This window comes from Buteo buteo, chromosome 3 (assembly GCF_964188355.1).
Source record: "Buteo buteo chromosome 3, bButBut1.hap1.1, whole genome shotgun sequence".
Lineage (NCBI taxonomy): Eukaryota > Metazoa > Chordata > Aves > Accipitriformes > Accipitridae > Buteo > Buteo buteo.
The window spans coordinates 20,632,496-20,658,450 of NC_134173.1; the positions used below are offsets into that span (position 1 = coordinate 20,632,496).

At 38.6% G+C, this 25,955-nt stretch overlaps 1 protein-coding gene across 1 annotated transcript; it reads right to left on the bottom strand.

The window, feature by feature from the left end:
* Window positions 1-25,616, bottom strand: RAB12 (RAB12, member RAS oncogene family). Its single transcript, XM_075023018.1, has 6 exons — window positions 25,122-25,616; window positions 11,476-11,536; window positions 3,479-3,617; window positions 2,838-2,927; window positions 1,770-1,874; window positions 1-1,245 (listed from the first exon to the last, which is right to left on the bottom strand). Exons 1-6 carry the CDS (start codon window positions 25,363-25,365, stop codon window positions 1,132-1,134), a joined length of 753 nt encoding a protein of 250 aa, XP_074879119.1. The 5' UTR covers window positions 25,366-25,616; the 3' UTR covers window positions 1-1,131.
* Window positions 25,617-25,955: the final 339 nt, after the last annotated feature.

The following is a 25,955-nucleotide window of genomic DNA, read 5'->3' on the forward strand; positions in this document are numbered from 1 at the left end:
TGTCATTCATAAATACAAAATTTTATTTGCACTTCATTAGTTTAGAAAGACCACAATGTTTTTCAATACCACAACATTCAGGACACACCAAGTTATTCAAATATGTAACTACTGATTTACCATAGCTAAACTAAACAGTGTGTTTTAATAAAAGATATACCAAAGATATAATTCACAAATTCATTATCAGACAAAAACCTAACACAGTATTTGCTTGATGGGAATAATTTCCACCACTAGGAAAGAAAATAATTTTACCTTAGGTTCCCTTCCCCCAAACTCTACAGATGTCCAGACAAATACACATATATATCCCTTAACACAGGAAAATGTATCATCTTAATTTATTTTTTTTTTTTTTAAGAATTTGTCTAGGACAGCAGCATTGCTTTTTATACCTTCTTTTAGAGCTTGAATATATCTCCATTCTTTTATTGAAACTTAGTGATTCTTGCAACCAAATTTATGCTTACGCAGAAAATTATATATGCTATTTCAGAGTGCAATCTTAGATCTGCACCAGATGTGATGTCTTGGTACACAAAGAAAGGGTGCAGCATTAAACAAAATAAATAAAAGACTGCCAAAAATTAAACTTAGCTTTTCAATAAATCCAGTCAGCAGAGGATGCTACAGCCAAAAATGTTTTCACTACATTAAAAGGAAACATAATGCCGATTATGGAAGCTTTGTACATGAAGTCCTCTGTTTTTAAAAAATTTCTCTTTAAAATAGTTAGCAAAGCACCATATACTTATCTTCATACCAGAAGAGTTTCTGCCTGCCTGTTTATAATAACAAAGAACTATTACAACATTTATGTCAAGAATAGGTATAGATTTAACTTCTCCTCCTCCTCGACTGGAAGTGTGGTAAACCCCCACCAACTGTACAGTATTTATAACACTGGGGCAATGAATGAAACATCATTGTGAGGGAGAGGGGTAATAATTAAATGTTATAGCTGAATCCTACACAGGATTGCATATTTGCATATTTACAAGTTAGTGTGTAGCTCTGACTCGAATAACAAAGTGCAACAAGAAACTGCCAAAGGATTGTAGTGCAGAGTAGTACAGATACTTTCTTTACCCTCACACTCCTATTTTTCACTCTGTATGGAGTAACAAGTCAACAGCAACGGACATGTGGCCTTGGAGGAGGCAGTTCTGGTGGGATTTCTGGCTCTGGTTGCAGGGACAGGATACTGTTGGACAACTCATTTCTTATAACATCCAGTGGCATCTTAAAGAAAAGAAAAATCACCTGTAAACAGTCATCTGCATAGAACTCAGCACAAAGAGCTTGTTTCAAGAGTTCACTGTCAGCCAAAGCCTCAATTTAAGGATCTTTTGGTTCTTATTAGTGAACTACATTCAAGTAAGTTGTGTTAAGAATTTCTCTAAGAAAAAAGTTACAAGACATTTTCAAAATAAAGCCACTTCCTAAACCAATTACAACAAATCACAACAGAACTGCCTGCAAATGAAAGCAGGCAAACGTACAGTCAGCTGCTGACATATAGTGAAATTATAGGAAAGAATAAGTATAGCAAATAGGAGCAGATGTTTACTAAAATCAACAGCAGTACTTAACTGAAGTGTTCAGCAGAGCCTGTGAACTACATCGCACCCACTACATATTAACCAAAAATTTCACCTGATGGTGTGCACTCACCCTCTATGTCTTCTCAACAAGTACCTGCAGTCATTATTTAAACATTGATGATTTATGTGGTCAGAGGAACTACCCCCACCTGAACATTTTACCTTTTTCAGAATGTCATCAACAAGTTTTAGAAATATTTCATCCACATTAAAATTATCCTTGGCACTTGCTTCACAGAACCGCATCCCAGTTATTTGCTGTGCAAACTGATGGGAGAGAAAATACAATAACTACATGAAGATACGCACAAACAGCAAATACACACTCCTCACAAAACCTTTAAAAAAAACCCCATAACTTTCCCCAAATCTGTGACTGAAGTCTAATTTGATTAATAATCCTGAATCTCCAAGGTACAGCAAATACTGCCACATATAGCTGATTTTCACTTAAAACTGGTTTACTGGAAAAGTGTGCTGCATTTTTCCAGACTTAAATCTTAGAAATTGATATATTCAGTTGACATGGATTGTTGCAGATTGCCAAAAAGTAAGAACTTTTCAGAACAGTTAATCTTAACCATATTATTAAAATACAGAAAAGGAAAGTACAGATGTAAGAATTAGCCTTGACACTCTAACAGAAAATGCTTCACTTCCAAATGCATGATGGGTAGCTGAAGGAAAATGTATGTGTATGTCCATACTGAAAGTCTCCTGATAAAGATGGTGCTTTGAGTATCATGCTAAAATGTATTCTATTGTCAGGTTTCTTACCACTTTTGGAGTTGGAAGAGAACAAAAGAAACATGAAAACAAAGGTGAACTAAGTAATCAAGCCGGGCTGTTGCCTGTCCTAAAATACTACTGAAAAGCAAGCACCTAGAAGAAGGCTCACAAAGATGTCCTGAGCAGAGGTATCTCCATTTGTGATTCAAGTCTTCACTATATCCTCTTTCAGAGCCCAAAAAGGAGTATCCCCTGTGTAGTGTAAGCCAACTTGTAGTTTACTCTTTCTTTAGATCAAAGACATACTGCTCCAGCAGGAATGCATATAACTGCACATTCTATAAAAGTAAATACTATATGGATTTTGACAGACCACGACCACTCTCGATAGGCTCCTTAGGTCTAACAGTCTGAACAAGAGTAGCCACGGACCATCAGAAGCAATGCCATAGCAGTTTTGCTTCTAACAGTAACTAAGAATTTGGTTAGACATGTTCTCACCTTTTCTCCCTGCTGTCGAGTTATCTCTCGATCAACTTCACAGTCCAGTTTATTTCCAACTAATAGAAGCTCTGCATCTTCTGAAGCATACTGCAGTTAAAACATTTTTAATTAACTAAACCTAGAAATGTAAGATTTTGTAATGCAAACATGATATTAAAAAAGGGCAATTCTTCTACTAAATAAGGAACCACACCTACACAGTCTACATGTAAATGTTCTTCCCTAACATTTCAAAAATTTTCAACTTCAATTTTCAAATTCCATTTTTAAAACATGACTTGAGAAACAGCTGTTTTAGGTTATCTAAGAATGAACATAATGACCTCATTTCACAGACAGGAAATAAAACTTCCCTTTCTTCCCCACCCCCCACAATGCACAGGTAAATGAGTAATGTTACAGATTTCCACTGACACTTCCAGCTGGGACAATTCTAGTTCAAGGAAGCAGGAATGGACAACCATTTTGCAACAAAAACACATTAAAGTTAAATCCTGGCTAAAAAAATCCAGTGAAAATTAGTTGGCATTAGTTTAATAATCCTATATCAATGTTGTTAAAAGTCTTAGAGTACCTTTGAGGAAAAAGAATTGCTTCTTAAAAAAAAACCACGTAAAAAGAAAATACTTAAGGCCTACCTTATCAATCATTTTCATCCATTTTGGTAAATCATCAAATGTTTCCTTCTTGGTGATATCATACACCAAAATAATTCCCTTGGCACTTCTGTAATAAGCTGAGGTAATGCTGTTGAATCTCTCCTGACCTGCTGTGTCCCTAAGAAGCAGCAGCAAACATTAGCACAAACATTTCACCAGTTTGCAAAGTACAGAATAACTTTGTTTACATTTTAATAAAAACACCCTCCCACTCATTAGACACTCTATATTGAACATTTCCTCCTATATGTGTGAATCTCAGGCAAAAAAAAAAAAAAAAAAAAGGAGCAGTATTTTCAATGCTAAAAAGTTTCCATACCAGGACTACTTATCCCATACTAACTTCACCAAGAAAGGCCACCAAACAGTTCTACATGCGTCTGAGAATGAAGCTGTCCAGTGAAAATATACCAGCAGATGAAGCTGGTTTTGTGTTGTTGGGGTTTGTTGTTTCCTTTTTTTTTTTTTTAAATAGCCCTGAAAAAATGAAAAAAAGAAATGGATACACCCTTATCAAACACAGCTGGACACCCAACTATAAAATGAGCAATGCACTGATCATTATGATTCAAGCTTTCAGAGCCTTTTTGGATCAACCACAGCAATTCAGCCATGGTTCTAAAACTAATGCAGAAGCTACTGGCAAAAGTGAATGAAAAGAGTGAGCAACCACTATATGGTACAGCTTTTGAAAGTAGATACCTGGCTTTCACATTTACATCTACTAATCTGAGGTGTTCAAATAACATTTCCATTCTCACTTTCAGCATTGTAGGTATTTCAGACAGGGTGCATTTACACTGTAGACTATTTTCCAGCAATGACACCATGTCGCCCGTACTAGCTATGGCTTATATTCCAAAGCAGATGAGACAGAAGGGTTATTTTTTACTAAACCATGAAAACCTGTGAACTGCTTTTAATCATATCATCAAGCCTGCGTATGGAAGATTTTTGGCAGTTATACTAAAAAAATAGCTGGTGTATACCCTAAGTCTTAAAATGTGACTGGTATCACAACTGGAAACTAAGTTACATGGTGCTCCAAAGTGATCAAGCACTTGCTGCTTGAGTTCAGCCCCCAGAGTCAACAGATAATTTTGAAATTTCACTGTTACAGCATATCAAAAGATGGACCAAAATGAAGAGTCGATGGGGGAAAATGAGTGCATGTGTGTTGGGACTCAAAAATTCAAACGGAACTCTCTTCAACAGTCACATTTTAGACAAAAGGAGGAGGAGGATGAATTTGGGAATGAGATTAACAATGGAGACCTAAAACACTTGTTACCAAAAAAAAAAAGTCATGTTCACAAAATGCCACATTGATTGTCCTGAAGAATTAATTCTTTTAAAGTCTATGCACAACAAACAGTAGAATAAACTACCACAAACCTATCTTGCTCTTCACAAAATCTTTAAAAATTTCAACTAAGCAGGTTTAAAAGTGAAGTAATTAACTTTTTCCTGAAATAGCCACAGCTGTACCTGATAGCAACAAATCTTTGCTAGTGGTTTCACAAAGTAAACCAGAGTCCACTAGAAAAAGATTTGAAACCTCCGCTTCATAGCCTGTGGAAAAATATTGACTTATACTTCACTGCAAGCCAATGGCATTGCAATATGGGGCAGAAGAGAACAAATTCCTATAGCATCCATTTTTATTTTTATTCAAATCTCATTCTCTACTCAGAACTTCAGAATTAAATTCATACAAACCTTTAGGACCCTACAGAAGGTGAAAACAGGTAGCCTGTTTCAGTAAGGTCAAGCTCTAGTAGTATTTCTAGTAATATTTCAGATGGTTAATTGGTTGCTTTCTTATCACTAATGAGGCATTTTTATTAAAGCAATACACATTGTGGCAGCTGAAATTACATATATAAGTACTACTCAGAGCAAGTAACTCTTTCTCTTCCACTACTTCTTTGATATGGTTAGATTTATTTTTTGAAAGGTCCTTTGGATGTTCACTCCATGAAAAATTTAGAAGTTCTAGTATGAACCGTTGATTTTCCACATATGGATAACATTGCTTTAGTGCTTATGAACAGACTTCTCAAAATTATGACCTCGTAGAGCAGCCCCTGCCATCTGTTGCTAATCCAGCCTACTGATCAAGTGTATTGAGGATGGGAACCCTTTAGTTCCATCATTCTGAGCAGACATAACTAGATGGCAGGTGGAAGGGCATACCTGATGTGGAGGAATGCATCAATTCTAGCTTTGGCCAGAATAATGGAAATGCCTTTTTTTTGTTTTGTTTTGGGGTTTTGTTTTTTTTTTTTTTGGCTGGCTGGCTGGTCTTCCTGCTCTTCTCTGTGCCCCTACTGGAACACAGAAATAAAGGGGCTATTTCAGAGTCACCTGGCTGTACCTTCAGGTCAGTGCTAAGGACCTTTAGCAACTCCATCACAGAGGGGCTACCAGTTCACACATTAGAAAAACAGAGGGCAAATAAACACACTAATGTTCAACTACCCTCCCTAAAGACAGTCATCAACACACTGGATAAGCTAAGGGGTAAGCGATGGAGCCAACTACACAACATTATACTCTGCTACTCCAGCTATCTCCAACTCTACATTTGCCGTAGCCTACCGAGTGCTCTATCTCCAAGTCTACGTGGTACTATCAGCCTCTCCTCACCCCACAAAACCCTAGGCTCCTTAAAAATTTATAGTATTCCCAGGCCGTTGCATCCTCAGGTCCTACAGTCCCCTTTGTGTAGACTGTTCACCCAAATATCACACAACCTGTAGTCTATCTTGCTGGCTATTCAAGACACACCATGTGCTGTGGCCAGTTTAAAACATCCATGGAGAACCTGGCTGCCCACTATATAAGTTAAATGGCCAGATGGCCACTGACTGTCACCTGCCAGTTGTGCTAATTACAGTGGATTATGGCTGACTTTCTTTGCCTTGCTTTAAGTCATTGAATTCCCCACACTTCACAAAATCAATGTTTCTACTGCTGCAGGAAGTTTAAATTAAACCAGTCAACAGGTTTCTGACTGTAAATATGATAATCCTTGTTTCCTTTGAAAAGTGGAAGAAAATAAGCTGAATTTGCAGTCTGTAACATTATATTAATATTGTACTAGCCTTCAAATAGTAAGGTGAAAATTAGAAACCAATTTCTGCAATAAGTAAGTTTAGAATGCAACCCCAAGCTACCTAAATAAGCTGCAGTTTGAGACTATCAAGTTCATCTTTCACATGGCAATCTCACCTTCTACCAGGCACTATCTTATTTTTCATGAAAATGTGCAGTAAATTCTTCCACTATTGAAGAAAAAGTGACAACTCCTAATGCAGAAGTATTAAAAGCATATGCAACTTAAAATGCCTTCCTTTCATTTGCAGTGCTGGAGCAATTAAGTTTGTTATACTATCTGCATTGATGTATTATACTCCTGCAGCTGGAGTATTTTAGTAAGGATAGCTATTGAGGCACTAGTGGAAAGCTGAGAAGAAGAGATGAGCATTATTTAACTGGCTAACAGTACACAAGTTCATGAATTTCATTAAGTGGTATTAAGTGCTGCTAGTTCTTTATTTGCTCTGGTCAGACTCAATAGAATAAGTCAGTTCAATTTAATTCAAACTCCAGAAGTCCAAATAATAAATTACTACAGCTTGATCAATGATTTGGCATCACCAAAAAACCCCCAACAGATTACTTCTTTTTTAATGCTAAAAGCCATTTTCTTTTATTGATGTTTTTTAAGAAATTGTTCTAATGGAAAACCACTGGTATTTCTAAACTGTAATCAGAAACATACAACACATGACACCTTGATCATCTATAATCTGCAATAAAATCCCACTGCTTGACTCTATTTTTCTGCTTCCAAAACAGAAACTAGACATCACTCCAAAAATACAAGCATTACACCAAAGGCAAATACCCCCCCCAAGTCCATTTTCAAGTGTTGACTTGTCATATTCTCACCGTTTCAGACTGCATAAAATACAATACAAATATAGTTGATCTTAGTTAAAATAGATTTGGATAATTTTTGTTTTACATAAATGTTTTCTCCGTCTATCTAAAACAGTTGCTTGAAACAAACACATGGACAGACTCCAAACTGTCTTTGGCTCTGAAGTTAAATTAATTTTTTATGAGCAGTGGTGTGAAGTGGCAACAGAAAGGAAAATATTTTTAAACGTAAAGAAAAATTTAACACTAACTTAACACTTTCACACACTCTGTGCTTTTATGGAACCTACAGGCAATATTTTTTTAAAATATTAAGTCATTTTAGAGGTTAATTCTACGTGTCAAGCTGAGCTTTTTCCTCCCATAAACCACAAATATATGTAAGATCTTTTATGACATGAAATAATTTGTTTCAGAAGTACTGAACAGGAGGAACTACATTCTGTTATATTCCAGGACAGGTGAACTTTTCCTCAGACTAGTCCTTATCCCAGAGATCTTCTAAAACAACAACTGTCCATTAGAAAATGCTGACCTGGCAGAACGTGAACTTTTTATGAGAATGCACCAATTGAAACAACCTTCAGAAGCAGGTCAAGACTTCTTGCCAGATCACTGGCTTCCTTGGACATTAAACCTGTGGAGATACCAGAGAGTCCCTCTGGCTCGCCAGCAGTGGCAGGGCACCACGGTTTCCAGCAACCAGGTCCTTTCAGAGGGGAAGCCAGAAGTGACTGCTGCTTGTGTCAGTCGAGTGCCCAGATTACTCAAGTAAGAGGGCACAGTCAGACACCCTACTGTCCTGCCAAGCAACTCCCGGCACACCTATGCTTCAAAGCATGGAAGTAGGGTTCCTATTATGTGGCCTAGTTTTCAAGCTTTGAAAAAGCACTAATCAGTGCTCAGATTCACTTGGACGCGTATGCTATCCAGTAGTTCTGGTTACTTTACTCCATGACCTGAGCTGCGTGCATGCATTACTTCTCACAGAACATATGAACTTATTTCAGCCAGGAACTGCAATGCAGAAGCAGATGTACTGTATCTACTACTTCTGGCAGCCCAAGGGGCACTACCACTGTTCCAGGTGGCACAGAAAAGATAGACACTACTTCGTGTCCTCACTGCTGCTCTACCATTTCATAATCTAAGGAGCAGGAGGTTGTTTCCTGACTGAAAGTCAGGGAAAGAGAGGAAGAGGCACTGTGAGGTAGCAGGGACCAGATATGAACAGGTAAGCTAGAGGCAAGAGCAGATACCTCTGTGATCCTTAGCACACAGTATCCCATTGTGAAACAGGGGAGACAAGTCCAATTTGTCTGCTACTCTACTAACACTCTACTAACAGCAGCAGGTGTGAAAGCTGCTTTCAAAAGGACTTCTTGCACATGTAATGGCTTGATACATTCAACACAGTACTGCCGTTTTTTGATAAATTCAAGTGGTATAGTTCTGTGGAGAACACTCTGCTGATAGAGTGGTCAGTGGAGACAGGTCAAGTGACCATAAAAATACCAAAGTTAAATTTTTTTAAAACTGTTCTTGTTTGATTTTTTAAGTAGAATCATCAAATGAGTAAGAAAAATATAATCAAACTTCGATGCTTCAAGACATAACCTTAGTCATTTTAAGAAAACACATAAGCATAAACTTCAGAAATTACCTGTTCACTAAATAAAACAGTTTTTTGTAGTAAAGTTACTGTAATCATTGTATATAAGACTACCAGAAGTATGAGGCAACCTTAATTCTGTCTCTGTGTAGGTATGAAAGAAGACTGACTGAGGATCAGCCATGCAACTTAAGTCTGTATTTCTAAACTTCTAAGTGTTTGACTTGGTAAATGCTCTCCTCTTTTAATCTAACAACTGAAGGTACAATAAGGAGCCAAAGGAACTCGGGTTGTTTAGTCTGGAGTAGAGGAGGCTGAGGGGAGACCTTATCGCTTTCTACAACCACCTGAAAGGAGGTTGCAGTGAGGTGGGTGTCAGTCTCTTTTCCCAAAGAGCAAGTGACAGGACAAGAGGAAACAGCCTCAAGTTGTACCAGGGGAAGTTTCGATTGGGTATTAGGAAAAATTTCTTCAGGTTATCAAGCACTGGGACAGGCTGCCCGGGAAAGTGGTTGAGTCACCATCCCTGTAAGCATTTAAAAGACATGCAGACATGGCACTTGGGGACATGGTTTAGTGGCGGACTTGGTAGTGTTGGGTTTACGGTTGGACTCTATCATCTCAAGGGTCTTTTCCAACCTAAATGATTCTATGATAAGAGTTTATAAACAGGGCCAACAACATATGCAACATAATTAAGGATAAATTAGCAAGAGGAGTGCTTATCTAACTGCTTTTCCAAAAAATTATAAGTATGCCAAGACAGTTGTAAGGATTTAGTACAAGAACTGCATTTTAACAGCCACTGTTGGAGAGTAAGTGACACTTAGGAGCGGGATGTTGTGTTCATGGATTTTATATTTTAAAATATTGTCTCTTTACATTGTGTTTTCTCCACCATTTTAGCAGGGCTTCACACAGGAGTAATGGTCATATTTTAGCAACCTATCAATTTTTAGTTTTAAAAGTTTCCTATATCCCACTAGCATATTCTCAATATGTGGAAAATAATGGTTTAAACATCTCTTCTCCAACAAAATACCTCTCCTTTAAAGTATTTATTCAACATGAAGAAATTGTTTGATAAGCTTAGCACATTTCACAGCAAGAATTCCTATAAGGCATACAGTAGCATCTCCATATCAGAATTTTTTTTATTACCTCTGTCAGCTCCAGCAGACCCTGGCTAATAATTGCTGGCTCAACTGCCAGCCTTGTGGTCATAGGTTTCCAAACAGGGACTGATGATGGATGAAGACATGCCACTAACATTCAAGTGTTAGGTGACTGATGATACCAAACATGAAGCTGCAGTTAACTCAGAGGAAAGCAAGACAGACACATGGTGTGACAAACAGAGTTGATGGTGACCTGCCAAGAGGAGTTAGTAAGCTGAATTCACTGCATCCATGTAGTTAAGAATGAAAACCCACCAGAATATCCCCAAAGAGTATATTTAGAGCTTTCTTCCCCCTCTGTGGATTGTTAGCTTTAACAGTTTAACTACAATGCCAATTATGCATCACACACTGTTAATAAACCAAAGCTAAGCTTCTACATAGTAGTATGTAAGATTAATGTATAGAACATAGCTGGTTTATTCTCTCATAACAATGTTCATGTATTGTACTACTCTGCAAAACAAAGGAGCTCTTAATAAGCTCAATAATTTGTAAACAATAAAAAGTGTATTAATTGATATCAGGAAACATGTAACCTACTCCAGAAGGGAAAAGCTTAGCTCACACTTGGAGCTTTCTGTAATAGGATATCGGTACCAGTTAAGGTATAGAGTCTTATTTGTATGGGATCATTTTACTTCTCAGTGCTGTTTAGAGTGGATATAATTTACTTAGTCTTGAATGCCCTTCACTTTGAAGTTATTTAATATAGCATCAAAGAAACAGCACTGCCTATACGAAGTTTTAGAAAAACAGTTTAGAAAATGTTTCACAGTTGTTTTATAATTGCTGTTACAATGAAGGTCAGCTTTAAACAGTCCAGAAAATAAATTAAAAAAACCCAACCAAACAACAAAAAACCAAACCAACCAAAGTGTACTTTCTGTAGTGTCTATTTAACACAGCCACCTTCTGTTGTTTGTAGAACTCCTATTTCTTGTGTAGGTGATATCCTTCCTCTAGGAAAAGGGGCTTGAGACCTCTGTGATGCATTAACATTTCAATAATTACTTTCATGTCCTATTTCTAACTTTATCTCTCCTTCTCCTCCTTTACCCTCACAAAAATCTAAGGGCTATTTTGTTTTGCCTAAGTCTTGTGAGAATGGAGGAAGGGAGGAATAGGGTAAGAGCTAAACCAGCTTATAACAGTTAATAGTATTAGACAGGCATATTAATTCATGCTAGAACACAAAAATTAAAACATACTGCTGGTTGCACGTTTGTTTTACTTACCAGATTTGTAATCTAATTTTCTTTCCTCTTAGCTCTACTGTTTTGATTTTAAAATCAACACCTATAAATAAAATACAGTAAACAGAAAAGGAGGAATAAGAAGCAAAAGTAACGAGGGTGTAATTATTTCTATTTTTTTTTAATATATATATATATATATCAACTTGTAACAGTCTGAACAAGCAGAAGGGTTTGCACCACTATGGGTCACCTCAGGAACATCATTGGGATTTAACAACCACTATATAGTCTGTGAGCCATCCAATTTGGCAGCATCACAACATAAACCTTCCACTTTGTGCAACACTTGCAGCAGCAGGTAAACCCAACATAACAGTAAAACAACAGGCACAGTATGTTTGTTTCTCCCCTGTTCACCTTGACTATGAAGGACAAGCCTGCCCTACTTCCAACTGGCACAGATGCCCTGGAGGCATGGAGCAAAACCAATCCCTCCACATCAGTTTTGCTGTCTGTGAAGTGGGAACAATACACATCTGATTTCCAGGTTAGATGCTTAGCACCTGTAAAGTGCTTTAGAAGAAGTGCTGGAATTGTGGTTGGTTTATGAAGAAGTTTATCAGCACTGTCATTCTTAATTCCTGCAAATATTTATTAGCAAACTGCTTAGATTTAGAGAGGGTATTTGACTTTTAGAATTTCTTTTATACCTGTATGGTACTTTTATCCATCATCTGAAAACTCCAGCCACATTTTGAATGCATGCTAAATATCAAAGATAGAACCATGAAGACTTTGTTATACAGAAAGATTATACTTCTATAAAAAAAAATAATGCTGGTAATCAACACATGAGACATACTATAGTGAAACAATACCTAGACACAAAAGATTACCACCTGGACTACGAGAATATTTCAGGGTATAAATGTCCTAGAATATCATAGCATTTGTAGATTGTGAACCTGTTCTTTTTAGTATACATTTGTATGAAGATTTTTGCTTCAGTTCTTCCTTCTGAACACCATCCCTCCTAACAGTGCTAAATCAAAAAGGGGCAAATAAAAAGACAAAAGAACATGATTCAGACTGGTACACTTAAACTCACACAGAAGTGTAGGAGCGTAGTGTGTTGGAAACACTTTTGCTACTTCACATACAATTGTATACCAAGGATAGGGATGGAAGTGAAGAGGAAAAAAAGATTTTTATTCTCCCTAACAAAAGCTATGCGTTTTCCTAATGTCTACCCTTGGTAAAAGCCAAGTGTCCCTGCTGATATTTTACCAAGTCAAAACTGGATTGTAACTTTGACAGAAAGGACTGAACTTGGCCCTCATGCAAAGCTTTGCAAAACGCCTGAAAATTTAGGTAGGGGGAAAAAAAAAAGTGCATTTTACATCCTGAAAAATAGTTACACATTGTTGACTTGGCATTTATTTCAAAGCGCTTTTAAAGATAGTTATGTCTGTAAAGTTTTTGGATGAGACAATAAAATGGACTCCGTTTTAAAAAAAAACTAGACACATTTTACTAATTGCACTGTAAAGGATAAACTCAATTCTGGTTTTAGTTTGCAAAGCAGGTTGCCACTGTTCAGCTAGACTAAATAAATGGAATGATCCCTGATCTTCATTCTCCTAAACAAAAACCCGTTCAAACAGCTTGCAGTTGCACATTACATAGTGATAAAAGTACTGGTTATCACCACAATATTTGTGCTCCTTCTCCATGTCCTTAAAAGCATCTAGCACGCTTATTCACCAATTCTTGGAGAGCTATTCTGGTCATATGATGCTTATACTTCACTTATCAAAATGTATCCCATTCAAACCTCAGCAGGGTTCTTGGGCAATACAGGAGCTAAAGTGTTAAACTGATTTGTACCATACAGTCTACAATTTTAATGGCAATTTTCAAGTATGCATATGCAAATTGAGAAAAATTACTAGAATGACTAAAAATTTCAGAGCATTTATTAGTCCTAACTTTAAGAAATATTTTTCTACACTTTCGAAACACCACCATCTGTGTCAGTGTAAAAGCAGAAGCAAGTGAAGTGATCCAGCTATGCTCTACTATCCAAAATGTGGGAAATAAGAATTCTTGTAATTACTGCTTTTCTATTAACGAGTTGTTGTTTTTTTTAAAGAAACACATCCATTTCTACTGTTAAAAGCCTCTTCTCTATGTAAGTCCATTTAAACTATAAAATGCAGTTGTCTCAAAGGTCACAGCTTTGTCTACAACAAGACAGCAATTTTACTTGCTAAGGACATAATCAGTATTAACTGAAATTGCTTCAAACCTCTCTCTTCCTCAAGGAAGTCTGAATATAATTGCCCACATGTCTCAACCCCAATTCCCAATCCTGCCATTATCTCATTCACAACATACTGTATGATTTGTCATTCATCTGAGAACTCAGGTTAAAAATTTTTTCTTTTCTCTCCCACAGAAACATAAATAGAAAAAAGAATCTATGATGCTCATACAGGTGGGTGTACTAGTCTTAGGCTAGCAATTATACTTGTAGAGCAGCTTGATCTGAGCACAGAGAGAATACAGCTCTGCTGTGTGAAGAAAAAGTCCTATTGTCACACACACAAAAAAGTCTAAACCATCTCCGATCCAAAACTGTGTATTGAAAACCATCACAGGAATTTCACATAAGTTTCACCAACTCCAACAAAATATTTTTATTTTTACAGACATGGTTTATACACTGCTATCTTACAACAAACCAAGGAACAAAAAGGTTCTGTTGTATTTTTCAAAAGGAAAAATAAATAATGAACTATGGGGAGAAAATCCAACTCTTCTGATAAAGTAAATCTTCAGCTGGGCACTTCCTGGGACTCGTAGGCACAACATATGAATGAAATGAAGTAGAAAAAAGCCTAGATATTAAAGAGATGGTTTCAAAATAAATAATATGTCAACAGCATTCTTACTTCAAAGGCAGATCTTTTTACTATCAACCTTAAAGTCATACCATGAAACGTTTCCCTACTGTTAAATTTTGCAACGAATGATGCAAACCAGTAACAGTTTTGGAAAAGCAGATTCTTCTACAAAACTGTTTGAATCATTTAACACAAGTCAAATAGCTTGCCAGAACTAAGCAAAGGTTGCTCAACTGCTTTTTATAATTGGTAGTGCTCTGCAAGCATCAACACAATACCAAAAGCTTCATGTCTGCCAATACTGAAGGAAAAAAAATCTGGCAACTTTCCTTTTGCACATGAAGAAACAAATTCCTAAGCCTGTCAGGTTTCATTACCATATTTCTCCACAGACCTGCCAAAGGTAGTGCTTTGAGTTTACGTGCAAATCAGTAATTTAATTAAAACACCGCCACAATAATTTTTCCACTTGAATTTCAAATATCATCTTGAGTTAAGAAGTTCAATGAAACAAATTATTTAGCTTGATTAATGTCAATGACAATACCCAAATGAAAAGTTTTGCTATCCATACAATTACTCCAACTATTAAAAACAAGAGGAAAAACTGCTAATATTCTCTAAAAGTCTATCAGGAAACTAACACTTTCAACTATTACAGATAAGAAAAACTTATTAGTCACACATGACGTTGAGAGTTAGACAACTGCACCTTTCCATTCACATATGCTAAGCCAGTCTTATATGTTCTTTATATTTGCAGTTGCAGAACAGAAGATTTGGACCAACTGCTGAAAACTCCCATTCTTCAGCAAAATAACTGCAAACAGTTCTTTTAAGCCTTTCCACTCAGCACAGGATAGAGAAGGCATTAAGCCTGTTCTTAGAAAATGGTGGATTTTTTTGAAGAAGTGCTCTGTAATACTATAGTGTTGATGCCAGCAATATTTGATAAATTCTTTAAAACCCTTGCTTCAACAAACACTTAATTTACAGTTGCTCTAAGCAAGACATGCGTTTCTCAGTCTTGCTAAACCTAATTCTAAGACCTGTTAAGTACAGACAAATTGTCAGAATTTTTTCAAGTTTCACGCTGTTTGATGATACTGGTAGTCCTTGCAAGTTGCTACTCCCTTAAGCCAGATACCACAACACAATTAATGCCCAAATTTAATAAACCTGTGCATTTGTTCTGTTCAATCCTGCCAGAGGCTGCTCCAGTCTTGAAGCTATATAGCTGCAGAGTGGTGTGCCTGAATGCGCACGCTGACAGTCAGGACTTACTAGCCCTGGGATAACACTGTACTAGCACAGCTACGCCAACATATTCCCCACCGTGTGCCTCCAGTTATGGCAGGTATCCCCTAAAAGGATGTCAATAACAGCTAATACAAGCCACTTAAGCACCTTGTGTCCTTAATTATGCAAATAGAACGGAGAGCATGGGTTTATATGTAGTTCAATATAACAGAGGAATCAATAATTACTGTTGACAACTGCATTAAATCTGAACAACACATCTTGCAAAACAAAAGGATTTTAAAAGGCTCTCTTTAGCTGCTACAACACTGGGAAACTATTGCTGGTTTGCATGCTACCTAGTTTGTATTTTAAATGCCTGCTGGCTAATTTGTTGTCAATGCATAACCAAAAGTACACATGCCATGCAGCCAACAAGTGCATGTGCTTATAATCATACTGAAGCATGCCCTTTCCCAGGTCATAGTGATGTGAGCGGAACCAAAAGGTTTATCACAGTCTCCCCTCCCATTAAAAACTCGGCCTCCTCTCCATATATCAGGCTTGCGTGGAGCACAAGCAATGAATGTGTTCAGTTTTTCTAAAATTATTACACTCACACCATGAGTAAATCTAGACCACCACCTCTCTTTTTATGAATTAAAAGGTGTGCATTTTGATGTCAGATTTTGACTCCCATTTTTCTCTGGAAAGGCCTTTTTCAGGAATCCAAACACACATCCCATACACATATAAGAACGAATGAAAAAGGCACAAAAATACAGATCTCAGCTCTGGTTTGGGTTTCTGATTTTGTATCTGTTAAGCATTTCAAAGTATACCAATTCAGCTTGCCCTACCACTTAAAACTGCAAATACACTGCTGCCCTCTCCTCACAGGCTAGATAAATGTCAAATAAGGTATTAAGTACAGCAGCACTTTGGGGTGTGTGTAAGGCAAGATTATTAGTTAGGGATTTTCAAAATTATATACAAAGCACATTGTTTTTGTTAATAGCACATGAACTTTAGTTTAAAAATATGCTTCATGCAAATGAGAACATCTGTTACAACATGCACTAAACTGAAACTATGCTTTTTCTGGGGAAAATAAAGGGCTAGTAGAACAGAAGGGGGGTTTAAAAGTATATTAAACACACAGCTAAGCAAACTGTCTGCACTCCTTTCCAAAATAAACAGCCTTAAAAGAAAGAGAACAGATACTCAAAATAGAAGTGCACTAATGAAGTTTTAGATAAGGGCAAGTTGGTGAGGATGACGTATCTAGTCACTGAACCAAACTTGAGACTGTTCCAAACTTGAGACTGAAATCCAATAAAAATGAAGTTTAGCCCAGAACAGTTTTATAATATATTAATTTCTCGCCCCAAACAGAAACTAAAAGTTACCTACTAAAGCACAAACTGAAACACACACAACTGGGTCTAGCCTCCCTTTTTAATAGTAAAAGAATTTGTTTAGAAATAAAACAAATAGTGAAGAAACTTCTTACTATGCATTTTGCATTTACGTTTTCAATTTTCTTTTTTTTTTTTTTTTTTTTTTGGCCTAAGTGGCAGGAAATGGAAGTGGAAACTGTTTTGCTTAATGCACAGAGCGACCTTTCAGAGGCCAAGATTTCCTGATAAAGTTAAAGGAGGAACTAGGAAAACAGACGCAAGTAGAGCACAAAAACCCCCTCCAACTAAAATCAATTCCAATAGATTAAATTTTCAGAGGCCTATTAATGATTTGCATCAAAGCAATTCAATCAGTGAAAAATAATCAGACTATGTTTAAAGAAACACAATTAGTTTAAAAATTCAGAGGTTGCATATATACTAATTAACCATTAGAACAGACACACAGTTCAAAGGCTATGACAGTTTATTTAATTTGGACATCTGACAGAATTATACAGAGAAATTTTCTTACATCCCCTACAATTGATGACTGAGGTCACATGCTTCTTGAGGTAAGAACCACCTTTGTTAGTCCTGGTTTGTAACTAAACGCAATACAATACTTACACCTATCAAGAAACTTCTGAAGCCAATGAAAAGATGCTCAATAGCTTTGATATTGATTTCTACCATCTCGCTTGGGTGGGGGGGAAGCAAGCGACAATAAAAGGTACATGGGGGGCAGAGGGCAAGGTTACAAAAACTGTTTCAAGAAAAAAACCAAAACCATTGTATCTTATTTTAATTGAAGCTGTAGGACATGCAGTTAATTTTAAAACACACTAAAGCAGAAATACTTCTTTCAAACTGCATATTATAAATTTAAAGATTTTAAAGATATTTGGAAGCATTAAGTATGAGTCAGATATAAGCCAGTTTGGGGATTATTTTAGAGGCAGGTAAAGTACGTTGTCCATAAAGCTTTGGCGTGTAATTCTAGAATGATTAACATGCAGACATTTGAGACTACTCGCCTAAAATAAGAGCGTACCCGCATCTCAACTGGCAACTGTGCTACAGACCAGAATGAAACAGATACACCAACAACAGAGAGAAAAAAAAAAAAAGAAAAAAGATTTAGTAATATACATGCAGTGACTAAATTTTGAAGGTGTAATTATAGTGAGTTTTTCCGAAACTGTCATTAATTTTTGAATGTCCAATATACAGCTTCTAAACATCTCAGATGCTTGGTACTTCCAAACTCAGTGAGAATGGAGGAAGTTATCATTTCTTTACATTCTTGTGGACAGTGAAATTATAAAGCCTTTCACAAGATGTAGGCTTTTGACACTACTTGTGGTATTAAGTTCAAAGCATGCACCAAAATTTTGATAAACAGAATGAGGTAGAAAGGGAACTCAGAAGGACTAAGACACTCTGTACCTTCTTGAACAAGACTTATTTTCAAAATTTCTGATTACAGAACAGGAAAACATAGTGAGCTACTGGTCTACAAGTACCTGACCTGAAAGAAAAATTGAATGTGAAGAAAAATTAAGCTTATTTCACTAGCAACACTATCCAGATTTTTAAAAAGGCAGAATCTATTTCAAAATGAGACTGAAGTTAGCATTTTGGTTTGGGTATCAATTTTCCCACTCCTTGGGCTATCAGAAGAAATAAATTGAAAAAGTGTTGCTATATGCTGTTAAATAGTTGGAATCTTAACAACTGAGAATATTAATAATTTTTCTTGTTTAAGGACAGCCTAGTGAAGATAGTTTACAAAGACATCAGGATTTTTGTGATGAAAGGCACTCTAAAAAACTGTCTCTTCCATTTTATGGTTTAGAAAAATCCATAATTATTCTGCATAGTGCATGCACTATTTTCATTAAATGAATGTTTAAGCTTACAACTCCCAGAAAAAAATAAGGAAGTCCATAACCAAGAATCAAATGGCCCTACTTTCTTTTTTTCCTTCTTTGCTACTGACATGCTCAGCTGTTCACAGCAGAGACTGAGTTTGACAGCTGCATTCCACTGTCCTTGCAAACTAAACTCTGCATTTGACACCATTCAAGTGGCCTCTTCATTTTGCCTGCTGTTTTACTTGTGTATTCTCATGTATGTACTGACTAGGGACTACAAGGTACTCTGACAGTTCTCTAGTGTTGATATAACCCAGTACCTGAATATTTCTATCAGCTGAAGTTAACATCTAGTTTACAAATGAAGAAAAAGTCAATTTCAAATTTACTCTTCTTCGCAACCTCTTGTTAATTAAAAATGCCATACCTCTCCAAAACTCTATTCCTGAACCCTGATAATTTATATCATCCACCTACTATATTTTCCTATTTTAGAATATAGTTTTGTTACCTTGTGAGGTTTCAAATGATTACGCATAGACAACAATTGCTGACTACACCAAATGCTGTAAAATATGCTTAGTTGACAAATCCGAGGCAAACCATTACTTGCAAGGTGCTTTCAGTTGCTGTAGTCTTTGGTGTCAGCTACAAGTGACAAACCTACTCCTGAAGGTAAGAGGCAGCTTCCAGGGAACACAGGCTTCTGTTGCAAGTTGCATTTCCTAAACTTACAGTTGCAGAACTGAAGACAAACAAGGCAGGTTCATACAAGCATCCTAATTATCTTAAGGTTTTATGTAAGACAAAACTGTTTTCTGTGCAAGTTTCCAGCCTCCTGCTCTCCTCTATTTGTAGTTTGTCAAGTAATTGCAGCACACCATTAATCAGATGGTTTTTTACACTATTCTGCACTAGCCAAAAAGCCAGTATGTAAGAACAGATAGGTATTAACACCCTGGACATGTGAAGCTAAGAAGGCTCAATTTTCAAAGAAATACTTATCATTAATCAGAACTTTCTTCCTTTTTTTGTACAACAGCAGAAATTTCTCAGTATGAATACAGAGCTGATTTTGTGTATAAAGCAAGGACATCTTACTGCTACCTCTTCACGTTGCAGTAAAGCAAGAGACATCTATTTCCACCCTTTCTTCCCTTCCCCACCCCAACTAAGTTTTCAGTGCCATCTTTGGAAAGAAAAAACAAATATTTAAAGAAAAATGAAAATTAATTATATTTGTCAGAAAGAGCCCACAGGCACATACAAGTGTAGCGAAAAGATAAGTGTTCTTCTAGTTGATGCAGGATGTTTTCCTGAAAAATTTATGTAGGTTGTTCCTCACCTCAGATTACATCAAATTACTAAACTTGTTTTTAAAACGTGATTTTTATTATTATATACTGAAAAACTAATTTTCAAATGGTTAGTAAGCCACATACCATGTTTACAGTGCTTGCGAGAACAAATACTGACTAGGTAACTAAAAAACCTGAGGAGCGACTTAAAGGCCAGTTCTGAAAAATGACCAACTGATACTTTTAAAATGACTAGACTGATAATTTTAAGTGAATATAATTCTATGACAAGCTTATGGGAATGAAAATTAACATTTATGTTGTTAATCCACATTTTTTAAGGATAAAGAGAATTAAAAAAGGGTTTGAACTGTGACAGAAACCCCAAACATGTATACATCTATGTAATTATATAGATGTATATATTCATATATCATATACATGTGTGTATATGTATTAAAACCAGAAGCTGCCTTACTTAAGATTGCTCTGATAAAAGATAAACCTAAACTTTTCACTATTACTATTGTTTATTCGATGGATGTTAGGCATTTTTGCATGGACATGGGTATTTTAAAAAGAACTGATAGGGAAAAGACTGCTTGGAAGAAAAAGCTATGGAGCTCTGTAAATGTAACGAGTTCCCAACTTACGTATCATTTAGCACTAACATCAAAGTAAGGTGAAACAAGGTCAAAGAGCATTTTTGTGAAGTCAAAGGAGTCTTATACCACAGTGCATTTGCATGCCACTGATCTGGATCCCACAGGCTACAATTAATCCAAAACAGATCACAGGTCACAACATTCCCATCCTGATCCACCACAAACCTTCTTCCCATTACAAACTTAGCTGAGTAGCTCTACTTAGGATTTTGCTTGTAAATCAGGACTGAAGGAAGCTTTAGTGTTTACTACAAGCAGTACTGTAGTTTCCTGTGAATAGCTGCTACAAGGAGACAGCAATGCATGAGGCACCCAAACTGCTCTGATATTATCAAGGGCAAGGCCTCCTTCCTGGGATGCTGTCAGACCTGGTGGAAAAGAGCTGAAGAATAAGACTAGGCCTCAGAAACTTTACATACTAAGCCAGCACGTAAAAGAAAAGCCAAGGAGCTCAACTTGATTTGAGGGAGCAGGAGAGTCAGCCGCCCGAGACGTGAGTCAGCGCGTGGCCTCAGGTTTGGGTGAGCAGGAACCTCAGGTTCAGAGATTAAAACCCAGAGAGAAGCGTAATGCCTGCAGCAAAATTAGATGGACAGGAAATACTGCTGATTACAGGAATTCTGTAGATCTGTCATGGAAGAAAAACAGCAGAGAGATTGGGAATGAGCTAAGATTTGGTGGATGCAGGTAGGACAGACAACCGTGACACTGAGCAGTAGTTGGACAGACGCCGGGAAGAGAATAGAGGCCTTTGACTATTAAAGTAAAGGGACTCTGATGAAAAAGAGGGTGAGAGAGCACCATTTTTAAAAATTAATATATAAATTATAACATGACCACTATGGAGGGAGATCTGAATTAAGATGTATTTCCTTCAGGATAGGAACTACTTGGGGTGGGGTAAGGAGGGGGGAAAGAAGCAAAGGCAAGCACCTTTCCTTCACCACCCATCTTTGAATCTCCTCACAAATGTGGCAAGGAGTATTTATCCACTACCTTTGGAAAGATGATCCTTTTTCATGCTGAATTTGACATACTTGTTTTTAATCGTCAAGAGTCTGAAAAACCTCCAAGTGATAGTTTTGGATTGGACAGTTCTGCTCCTGTGTGAATAATGCAGGTGCATGGGGTCAGGTAACAAACATAAATGGAGATCAAATTATTTTAAAAGTGTATATTTATGTTTGTTGACAAAGTAATATCATGCCAATGTTACCCTCGCACAAGCATTACTCCATTATAGAAAAGAAGTTACCTTAGCTACTCTGGATTTAACACTGGCAAGAAAAGAGTAATTTTACATCATTGCAGATACAGAAGAACATTTCTAAAAACAATTTCTTTGCCCAAACAAGTAATAAAAATAAGTTATAACCTCATAGTAAGAACAAACATTCAGACCTAGCACATAAAATTGGGAACAGCAACATTTATTTCTCATCTGACAACCACATGCAAAAATCAGTAAATATTTGAGCATATTGAGCATTCTCACTACTATGTAAATAGCAGATTAAGTAGACACAATATTCTATGCAACTAATTTAATGCCCAAAATAAATACATCAAAAGAATTTCAGATCAACAGCACATCGTGTGCCGTTACAAATAATGTGCTGAAATCTGCCAAGCTATTTTTGAACACTTTCAAAGAACTTCAGTATTTGAGATAAGACTGAAGACATGTTGATGTGTTTTTATTATAGAATTTACTTTACCAATCTGGCAATGTAGTCTTCTTAAATTAGCATCAAAATACTGTATCTTTCTTAATTGAATCCACACCTCCCCTCTTCAGCAGAAACACTCTGCTTCTCAATGACACAGCGTTATTATCCTAAACAGCACTTAGGGACAGGAGACAGCCAAAGTTTTTGGACATTTGCAATTCTTCCACTGTTGGAAAAGACCTCCAAGTAGCCTGTACACTTTCATACAAAAGGTTAAGGTGTTAAATGTTGTCCTGTTTGGCCTGTATTTCCACAGGTTTAATATAAAATCAAAGTAGTAAGGTTGAGACCATTAATATCAAGGTAAGGGAGTAAATATGTATTCTAGCATTCCATTTAAAATACAGCTTCACTAATATAAGGTAGACGCAGCAGATTTTAGTCATTTGTTTGGTTACATAGCCTTTTCAAATTTAATCTCAAGGTATATTCAGTTTACATAACTTCCTCTGAAACTGGATCAGTCACAGGGTTTTCAAAAATGTTTCAAAACACATCTTCCACTTGTAATTCTTGAAAACCACTGCACTAAGTGGTGACAAAGAAAGAGCTTTATGATTTCAACCATGTATCAAAGTCTGACCTCAGGTCATTTTGAAGTGTGGGTTATTTTCAATCTACATGAATGGTAAATAGCAGAGGTTGTTTTTTCTTACTCTACAGTGCAAAAAAGCAGGGTGCAAGCCAACCGGGAAAAGCTCTTTCAATTAGCAGTCAAAGGATCTGGGGGAATCTCAACAGCTCTCAAGTGTAGTCTGAGAACCTTGAAAGAATGCCATTACTCTCAAGTCTTTCTACATGTATTTTGGCACAAGTTGATCTCCCTATGATCTTTATGTCGGCACACTTTGTACATCCAACATTATGTAATCTTTCATGTAGCAGGATCCACCATTCATTTCCTGTTTCTTTTCTAAAATAAGTAAGCTTCTCTGCTTCAATCACTGTCTCAGTTATCTAACAAATCAGTTTTGCTTACAAGGCACCAGACTGGAAGTCTGGACCAGGGTCTAGAGTACCTCCTCTCACTTCTCAATATTTGCATCAGAAAATTAACCCTAGTTACAGAGAGCAGCCCAGCCTTGAAGGAACCGTTAATGTAGGTCAACCCAAAGAAGATGCATGCGAGTTCAAAACAATACATAGACCTGGAGAAACTATAAAGAATACATTCCACTACTAGTCCTACTTCCTCAGCTGTACCATACATTTAATTAAATCTGTCTGTCTACAGAAGCCATCAGCATTTCTTCATTACAACATATCACTTGAGGATTAATGCCTCTGATATGCTACACTGTCTTTCTAAGTTCTACGAGGTTAAGTTACCAGCTTCAAAACAAAAATATATCAACACTAACAGTGCTAATCTGCATTACCAGTTTTGGATTTTTAGAGGACCTAGGAAAGAATGAAACAATTGGAAAAATACACATTAAAACTAAAGTAAGAGTAACTGTGAATTATTTTGTCACAGGAAGACAGTTTTGCATAGTAATAATTCAGCTTTTAAAAGGCAATACAATCACTTTCCATCAGATGTGATGAGCTTCCTCACATTCCAAGCTACAATTAAGCTAAGCACACATATTTTCCAATGACACAGACTTAACAACTGCCTTGCTGCAATACTCAGGAGTTCAAGCACAGGACTCTAATAACAATGCAGACTAACTAGCTTGTCTTCCTCCCTTTACACATATTGTGTATTAAAAGACAGCAGGCATTAAATTACCTCCAATGCTCGTACAGCTGACTAAACCATGAATAAGGCAGCATACTACAGAACTAGGATGTTGCTCTCCAGTTAGTCGTGCGAGGAGCAAAACACACAGTGTGCTCAAGAGATACTATAAAACAAAACATTGACTTCCTCAGATCTAACATCACCACGGCGGGGGGGTTCTTGATGAAGGCGTAACACCAATCTGGAGTTAATCAGACTATGGTCTGGAAGAGCATTTGAAGTCCCACTGACTATGCTGAATATGCACTGTGCACCTTTCAACTCCCAAAAATGCTTCCGTTTCCCTACGTGCAACACCTAAAACTTGAGCACAACAGAATGTTTTACCAACCATCCCTAATTTTTTTTAAACTGTGTTTTTGGTTTGTCATTAGTAAGGCTGAAACAGGACACCGAACACCTTCTCAAAACTTGCAAAGATAACTAGGACCTCCACGACCTTTCCGCCAAGAGCTGCGAAGTTTGTCACCAAGGGCTCCCTCGCCAGAAACCCCGTGAGCTTCCCACTGTGACATGGCACATGGTCGAGGAACCCACCCGAGGCGACACAACCCCACCCCGCCATACGGGAGGCTGGGCGGGAAGGGGACCACCACGCACCCTGAGGGGGACGAGGGCTGGGGGGCCCCTGAGGGGAAAGCCTCGGCCCGGCACGTGGGGAAGGGCCCCACACTTGGGGAAAGGGGCCAGGGAAGGCAGCCGCCACACCGAGCCCCGCGTTCCCACGGCCGGGCCCTGCGGCAGGGTGGGCACGGCGAGCACCGGAGCGAGGACGTCCCCCTCCCCCGGGACGGGGCGTGCGCGGCCCGGCGGGCTCCCTTACCCACGGTGGACTTGCAAGCCTCGCAGAAGGTGTCGTCGGTGAAGCGCTCCATGAGGCTGGTCTTGCCCACCCCCCGCGACCCGATGATGATCACCTGCAGCTTGAAGTCGGCCGGGCGCGGCGGCTGCTTCCTGCGACGGGACTGCCCCCCGGAGAGCGCCGGCGACCCTCCCGCCGAGCCCGCCCCGAGGTCCAGCCCGCCGCCCCCCACCCTGCGCTGCGGCAGCCCCGAGCCCGGCTCCATCAGCGACGCATGCGGCGGCGCCGCGCTGGCGCCGCGCTCCCTCCCCGCCCCCGCCGCCACCGGCGCAGACGACTACGAGGCAGGGGGAGGAGGGGGCAGCGAGGACGAGACGAGACGCGACCGCCGCCCGGCCCTGCGCCCGGCTCGGCCCGAGGGGAACGGGAACAGCAACAGGAACGGGAACTGCGCCGCCACCGCCGCCGCCGCCGCCGGGAGCGGCGCGCCCAACCCCGCGCCCGGCCGCGCAGCGCCCTCTACAGCGCCGGAGCCGCAGCCCCGCGCCGCAGTGCCGGGGGCGGGGAAGGGCCGCCCGCGCCGCCTCTCCGCCGCGCTCGGGCCGGCCGAGGGTCCCTGCCGGCGCTGCCGACCCGGCCCCCGCCTGGGCGCACCCCGGAAGCGTGAGGGGTGAGGAGAGCGGGTCTGCGCCTCAGGGCCCGGAGCCCGCCCGGAGCGGGGCTACCCCCCGCGTTGCCTCAGCCCCCTTTAATGAGGTGATCGTGGCGGACTTCGGCCTGGCGCGCCCGGAGCCTGCGCAGTTGGGTCTTGATTCAAAGCCCCGGTGCAGCCTGTCACTGCCGGGACGGTGGGGT

What these genes read in the sequence shown, in the direction of transcription:
- RAB12 (XM_075023018.1), bottom strand. Translation starts at nt 25,365, where the DNA reads ATGGAGCCGGGCTCGGGGCTGCCGCAGCGCAGGGTGGGGGGCGGCGGG. An exon ending in GGCTTGCAAGTCCACCGTGG is followed by an intron (nt 11,537 to 25,121) that starts GTAAGGGAGCCC and finishes TTTTATTTATAG; the next exon opens with GTGTTGATTTTAAAATCAAA. An exon ending in TTGATGACATTCTGAAAAAG is followed by an intron (nt 1,246 to 1,769) that starts GTAAAATGTTCA and finishes CTTTTCTTTAAG; the next exon opens with ATGCCACTGGATGTTATAAG.